Genomic DNA, 7,670 nt, shown 5'->3' with positions numbered 1-7,670 from the left:
GCAGGAGCCGCAGCTCGGCCGGAGGGACTTCCCTGACCCAGCGCCGCGCGCTTGCGGCGGAGGGTTTGCTGTCCTGCTGGTTTCGGTGTCCCTTCTGCCCCCTCAGCGTTCACTCGCGGTGACTCCGGCAGTAGTGTGCTCTTCGTTGTGGTACAGGGTAACTAAAAGGAATTTTCTCCCTTCAGATACTGATGTGGGCTTGAGGAAAAGAAGAGATGCAGTTGTAGATCTGAAGCAATATTAACCCAGGGCCAGTGGCTCAGAGGGTAAGGAGAATGAATGAGTTGCTTGATTTTTACTTTTGATGAGAGGAAGGAGTCACATACAAAAGTAGTACTTATTTCTCTTCGTGGAGCAAAGGAAGAAAGGGAGTACTTAGGGTGGCTGTTTCCGTAGGGGCTTGGGTAAGAAGAATGAAAAATGAGGGAACATCCCACCAGGCAGGAGCTTGAACGGCTGAAGCACTGTGCTTATTGGGGGCAGGGAACTGCCAAAAAGCTGAGTGACTCAAGGACGTTGCAGAGCTGGCAAATGAGGGAGAAGCTGTTCACGTCTGGTAAAGTCATGACTCAGACTTGTCTGTGGTAGAGGAGAATAAGGACTCATTAAAAGGTATTTTGGAATAAAATAAGGCTGATATTTATCTTGTGTTCAGTATTATGTATTGATATTGAACTTTTGTTTGTTGGTTTGGTTGTTTTTTTACATTTACATGTGTAGAACTGAACACATTTGCTGCTTAAAGTGGTAGTGGTGAAAATAAGAATGAGGCTGGCTTTAAGTGACTGTCAACCTTAGCAGCAGAATTAAACTAAATATGTAAAATAAACAATCAAGAATCTTTGTATTGGATTTTAAAGTTAGGCCACTTACTTTAGCAGCAGTTGTCGCTGTGTTTAATAGCAATTCATTGTAGGAAGGGTTTTGAGGGCAGTGATTTTAAAAAAAAATACAGAATAAGAATAATTAAATCTTTATTCTCAGTCCTCAGCCTCTGAAGGAAAGCATAGGACTTCATGTGACTCATTTTGATGTCGTGGCGATTTAAAGTCACAGCTATTGGCATAAGCAGCTTTTATAAGAATGTCCACTTTCAAACAGCCTTCATTTTTACTTAGAATTAGTTAGCTTGAAAACATGAATCACAGAGCAAGAAGCCTAAAAAAAAAGAGATGTAGATGAATATAACCAAGGTACGCTATCTAAAAGACTCCAGATCATAAAATTTTCTGATGCATTTTAGTAACTCAATGGTTTTTGGGTGCTCCGAGTTTACAGACTGAATGCACCAAGACAAATGAATGTGACTTCTTAAATAGATGTATACTTTGTCATGCTAAAATAATGTAAGATTTTTAATACTTTTGTTATTGATAGCTTCTACACATTTGCATGTAGGAAGTGCTAAAATATTTTATTTGAATGTTTTTATTAAACTCTCTATACAGTGTGGCAAAAATTTTTGTAATTATAATACAAGAAAGTAATTTGCTCACTGGTGGTAGAAGAGTTTTAAATAATTCCACTTTGGAAAGTTGCAAGCTGTTGTGGAAATTAAACATTAAAAAAGATTACAGACAATTAAAAGCTGCAGGACGTATTTGTTATGTTTGAAAGTGGGCATTTAGAACCATTACAGTAGATGTGTTCCATCTCTGAGCAGCCTAATTTGTGAAGGGTCTGCCTCCCGTGTGTAGCAGGTCACAAGCAGGACAGGTGGCTGAGAGACCGGCCTGTGCAGCTGCCGGTGGACGCCTAGAGAGCCTGGGCCTGGTCAGCTAAACAACCCGGGGCTGCTGTTTCAAAGGATTCAAAACCAAAGACATGTTGAAAATAAATTGTGTGCAGGAAAAGAGATTTAAATGGAAGTAAAAGGTTAAGAATGCTTTAGAAGAAGCAATGGACTCTTATTATGGAACTAATATCGTTCAAAAGACGACGGTGGTACGATAGCGAATTATGCTAATCCATTTTAGAGAAAGCAAAGGCAGATTTACAAGCAAAGAGAAATATCTCTTGGCTCACCTGTTGCTGCACTGTGTAAATGAAGGGTATTTCTGACTTATTCTGTTCTTTCCCTGTCATATCTCTGTTTGAGTATGAAGTTTTGAAGCTTCACACCGTGTGTCCACTGCAGTGGATATAAGTGTCTGCTACTTGCTTAGCTCTTTAGAGATGTAACTATTATGTAGGATATATGGATGTATGAGGGTTTTACATGTTTTTAAATAAACCTGTAAGCAAACAGTTTTATCTAATGTTTATAAAATTTTCCATCTAGAACCCTTTCTTCACTAGTAGAAAGGGAATGCATATTCAATGATTGATCTTTTAAACGTAAATATTGTTTGAGCATTTAGAGTCACAGATATGTTGGCTGGAAGGGACTTCTGAGGGTCATCTAGTCAAAGCTCCTGCCTGGAGCAGCACAGTTGCTAGTACTGGATCAAGCCAGTCCCAAGTGTAGACCTTTGCGCTTAAAGTTCATGAGGTTTCTGTTTTCTAGTCCTGCAGTTTCTCAGTGCCACTTTGAATTGAAGCTCTACCATTCATCATGTCAACCATCCCTCAAATTTAGTATTCTCCACAAATTTGCTGGTGGTACATTCTGTCTTATATCCAAGTTATTGGTAAATTTATTGAACTACATCAGTCTGAATGTCAATCCCAGAGTACTCTTACTGTTACTAGCCAGCACCTTGAAGCCATCAAGTCTTCAATTCTGTCTACCCAGCAAGATTTCAGCCACTGCAGCAGCCCATCTGGCCTCGGATTCCTAATGCATATGCAGCAGGAGATGGTGTCAAGAGCCACAGGACAGCCCAGATGTGCTGCATGCACTGCTGTCCCCGTGGCTGTGTGACCAGACTTTTCATCACAGGAAGTGTTCATGTTTATCAAACTTAATTTGCCCTTGGTGTGTCTGTGTGCAGTCTCCCTGGTTACTTTCTTAGCTCTCACACAGCTAAGGGGACAAGCTCTGTGCATTTTTCCAGAGGGTTGGTGCTCACTGGACATGGGTGCTGCTTCTTGCCTCTCTTGAAAACAACCATGTATTAGTCTTTTTCCAGTCAATTGCAGCCTTTCCATAATAACTGGTTTTCATAGGTAATGGAGCATGTCAGCTGTGTCTCTTAGCAACCTTGAGTGTAACCCATCTGGCTCTGTGGTTTGAGTAATCCAGCTTCTCTAAGTGGTTGCTGGCTCCACTACTGCTGATCCCTGTCAGAGTTCTGGGTGCTGGCTTTGTCTGTGAAGACTGAGGAAAAAAGGTGTTGGGTGCTTCAGCCTTTCCCATATCATCTGTGACATGGTTTTCTTCCCTTCAGTCAATGGATGCACATTTTCTCTTCTTTATGATACTTCTGTACTTTTAAAATTCCTTCTTGTTACCCTGGGTGTCTATTGCTAGTTTTAGCTCCAGCTGAAACTTGGGCCTCTCTGGTTTAATGGAAATAAAGGGTGAAAAAAAGCCATGTCAAACACTGAGTTTATTTAACGACTGTTTGTGGTTTTTTTTTTTTCAGGAGCTGGTGATTCCAAAGACAGCCCAGTCATCATGGCTCATGCTGCTGTGTGTGGGGGGTTTACTGTTCCTCAGGTGCTGAGAGGTGCAAGCAGAATTTTTGCCACTCATTCTGCACTGGGGGTGTCGAGGCACTCTGCTTTTTGTTCCTGCACAGTGAACAGGTAGGTTATCCACACACAAAAACTTTTTAAAGAGAATGTCACAGTAATACTGTCAAAATGAAACTGCCTAAGTATTATAAATCTATGAATACTTATTTAACTCCCAATTATATATTTATAATTTATGTCATCTCTAGTATGGATGACACTGTTAAATTATGTTAATAGAAATTTATGCCACTAAGAGACAGTAGCACAGCTGTCAAAGTGACAATTATCTTCATTTTCTTTTTGTGGCAGCACAATAAAATCAAAAAGGAAAATGGATCATCTAGAGAGGACAGCAAATAATTTTCGCCAGGAGGTTAGTTTCTGTTCTTTAGGATGTAAGTGATTTTTTTGGGGTGTGAAGAAACTGGATAATTGTATTTGATTCTTAGGCTTAATTTTATCTTCTTCTGAAGTCTGTTTTATTTCTCCTCATTTTTCATATTTGATAATGTTGTAAAATAAGTGTATTTTCTGGTCAGTGGGTAAAATGTAATGATTTATAAAAATTGTTAGTGACATATGATGCTGTTTATTTTGGACAAGAAATTTAATGGAATTCTTATCAAGTATGGATTATCTAAGTACTGAAAGCATATAGATACCCATCATCCCTACACAGGCTTCTTAGATTTCTATTGATTTCTACAATTCTGCTTCAGATTTGAACATTAAAAAAATGTGGAAAAACGTCCTCTTATAACATAGGAGGCATGATAAAAAGTGTAGACATTTTGAAGGGAGAGATGACAGACAGTTGTAAGAAGGATCTTAGTCTGTCTCTATTTTCATGCACAAGTACAAGGAAGATAGGGCATTGTTCTCCATCAAAATCCAGAAACGCTTATTCTGGATCTCAGTTTTGTGCAGTAAGCATTCTCTTCAATAGTGTTCAGAGGTGCATGTAGTCTTGTATTTCATACAGCTGTTTCCTTCCTGGAGTTAGCTAAAGTAGATCTTTTGAAATTCTTAAATGCTGGGAGAATATGACTTCAATTCTCAAACGCATTTCACTAGTGAAATAAATCTGCATTTCTCTTACACTTTTCAGGAGAAGCAGGGCATGGTTTTGACTGAAAAATCCCATCTTTAATTCCCAGGAGTTGGGAAACCGTTCCAAATTTTTTCTCCATGTTTAGTTAGTTTCTTAGTCTTGAGTAGCCATTCATGACAGGCCAGTCTTGTGTGTGTCACACAGCAAGGCAACCTGTGGTCTCAAACACAACACCCGTGTGTTAATGTGTCTATGTGTACATCATTAAGTCCTTCTCTGCCAGATGTTTCACTAACAATAGTTGAGAATAAGCCACAGGCCGAGTGACTTCTCAAAGTTGGGTGGAGGGGACACACAGGTAACCCTCAAAGCTGAAGATTCAGCGCTTGTGACATAGGCTGTAGGTGGATGAGACAGATGCTGCCTGCCACCAGAGGTCACCCTCAGTGCCAGCTGGTGAGTGCATCTGAGCATTGCTTGTGGAGCTACAGCTGGTCCCTGGTCCAGCTTGTGCCAAATTAGCTCAGTGCGTGGAGGGAGGGTGAGACAGATGCAGACAGATGCACATGTTTGTTTGCTTCTGACAGGGGAAAATGATTCACTTCTGAGTTTTGCAAACATGTTTTTAATCTTGGATATTTCTGGTTGCTTGGCTTGCTTACTTTTTATGCTCAATGTAAATGCTGGCTAGCTGGGAAATATATGGAGAAATGCTTCCTTATGAGGCATTGGAAGCTGCAAATTCTCTGCGTATCAGAGGATTATGCAGCTTCTTTTTTTAATGCTTGATTTATTCTTTGTTACTTTATTTCTGACCACTTTAAAATGAGTTTATTTTAAATCCTCACTTGGTTTTAAATTCCGTATAATCAGCAGTTGGCTTCCCTCAGTCTGTATTGCCTTATTTGGCCATTTCAGTACTGCAGAAAGGTGAGAGGGCCACAGGTCGAAGTCGCATTAGTGCTACATGGTATGGCCGGTTGGAGAGTGGTGATGGGAAGGACCAGGGGAAGAAAAGTGCCTAAAGCTTTGTTGAAATACAGTGGCAAAGTAAGGAGTCTCCTGTCATCCTCCCTCTCGCTGCAGACTTGCTCTGTGCCAGCTGGATACTCTTGTGATGGTCCAAAATGCCTGTTGAATATCTTTGACTACCCTGACTCAAATTCAGTTATGACAATAACTTTATACCGATTCAGAATGAAATGCCTAGTGCTCTGTCAGACGTATCAGCCAAAGAACAAATTAAGGAGTGTACTGAAGAGTAAAGAAAAGAATGGACAAGATCCAACTTGTTGTCCATTTCCTGCATTTAAGGTTTCTCCATCAGAACAACCATTTAAGTCCCGTGTCTGACGTTTCTCTTGTTAACGCAGAGTGATTGCATTCCCCATTAAATACTCTCTGCTAAAGCAGAGAGGAAATGTGTGCTACTTTGTTTTAAATTGGCAAGTGTCCTGCTGTTTAATGGGACAGTGGACGTTTTCAGATGTTGCTTTATGAATAAATTAATTTCCTGCCATGTGTTCTAAATTAGAATGTAGTTGCTTAAAGTTTAATTTTATTTTTTTTTTTAACTGTTTGATCTTATATAAATGAGAAATAGTAAGGTTGTGGTGGTATTATCAGTATTTCCTAGTGTGGTAAATGACATCAGCATTTTTTAACAAAGAAAAATATATTGGCCCATTTAACAAATATTTAGGACATTACTTTTTTTGTAGAGGAAAAAGGTTAACAATTATAACTCAAAAATACCTGAAGGGGAAGGGCAGGGATGGGATGAAAGTCCATGTGGTCCTGCTGGGCATTAAAGAGTTTAAGTGGAGAGCTCCTCCGCAACAGTCCTGTTGCAAAATCTGCTTTTCTTTTAGAAAAGCATTATTTTTCATATTTTATTGGGTTTTAATGTCTTTAAAAGCAGTACCAGGTATGACTGTTACATCCCTTTCCATCTGGCTGCCAAGCAAAACCTCTGCTATTAGCTAGCAAGGAATGTTTGTGTTGCAGTTTCCCCATTGATCATATAGGTGGTCAAAGGGGTGTGTGTAAAAGCAGTAACACAAAGCTTGTTGGGTTTCTTGCATTAATGCATAATGTTTCAGTAGTGCATTTAATTACTTAATTAAAACTAGATACAGATCCAGAATTCTCCTTGGGACTTGAGTAGCAGCTGATCTTGTTTACAAGTTTCCTTTGTCAGTCTTTGTATCAGAGATCTTTTTACCTTGTCACTGGATGATAGAGGAGTGTTTGTCTTGTGGAGATGTCAAGAGACTCTGAAGAGTGCTAAGCAGAAATTGTTTCTCTTTATGTTCTTTTCAACTGAAATACAGTAAGTTTATATACAAACTGAGAAGAACCCTGACAAAACTTACAGACATGCTGGATTGTAGAAAACTAGTAGGAAACCATTTCACTATTCAGTGGCTATGTAAGTGAATCCATTTTTCGTTCCCTGCAGGTTCTTGATTACTTTTGCTGCAGATGCTCTCTATGTAACACAGTGGCTTGTTTTCCTTTTGTTAGGTAATTTCACAAGCAAAAGTGTGTGGAATCACCAGTGAATCCGAGACAGTCAAAAGACTTCGTTTGGCTGTGGCAAATAAGGATTTTACATTCAAAGCAGGACAGTGGTAAGAGCTGCTGGCATTTGAGGGGAAAATTGCTACCAGAAGTCCACTATAATGACAGGTTCAAAGGCCTCCACTTGAGCCTTGGAAAAAGTGTTAATTTATATAATACAATGTTTTCTTATTGGATACTCTGTCAAATAGCTGAATTTTTGGTAGAATTTTAAAATAACCACTATTAAATATGCTGATATTAATTTTAAAAGGGGAAAAAATGGGTATTTAAATGTTCTGCTTGATTGTTTTGGTTTTTTTCTTCTGGTTTATGTATATTACATTGTTTCATCAAGAGTGCTTAGAAGTACACAGCAGTTTATCCTGCAAGCTGTCTTTACTGTCTGTATTTGCTACTTAGTTTGAGAGCTGAG

General features: G+C 39.2%; 1 protein-coding gene across 1 annotated transcript; it reads left to right on the top strand.

The window, feature by feature from the left end:
• The first annotated feature begins 420 nt into the window (after window positions 1-420).
• LOC103772947 (oxidoreductase NAD-binding domain-containing protein 1-like) lies at window positions 421-7,309 on the top strand. The gene is made up of 4 exons (XM_008940293.1): window positions 421-556; window positions 3,528-3,690; window positions 3,931-3,994; window positions 7,199-7,309. The coding sequence occupies exons 1-4, from the start codon at window positions 421-423 to the stop codon at window positions 7,307-7,309; spliced, it is 474 nt and encodes a 157-aa protein (XP_008938541.1).
• Window positions 7,310-7,670: the final 361 nt, after the last annotated feature.

The sequence above is a fragment of the Merops nubicus genome, unplaced genomic scaffold (assembly GCF_000691845.1).
Source record: "Merops nubicus isolate BGI_N331 unplaced genomic scaffold, ASM69184v1 scaffold50515, whole genome shotgun sequence".
NCBI lineage: Eukaryota > Metazoa > Chordata > Aves > Coraciiformes > Meropidae > Merops > Merops nubicus.
This window is presented reverse-complemented; position numbering and strand designations above follow the sequence as displayed.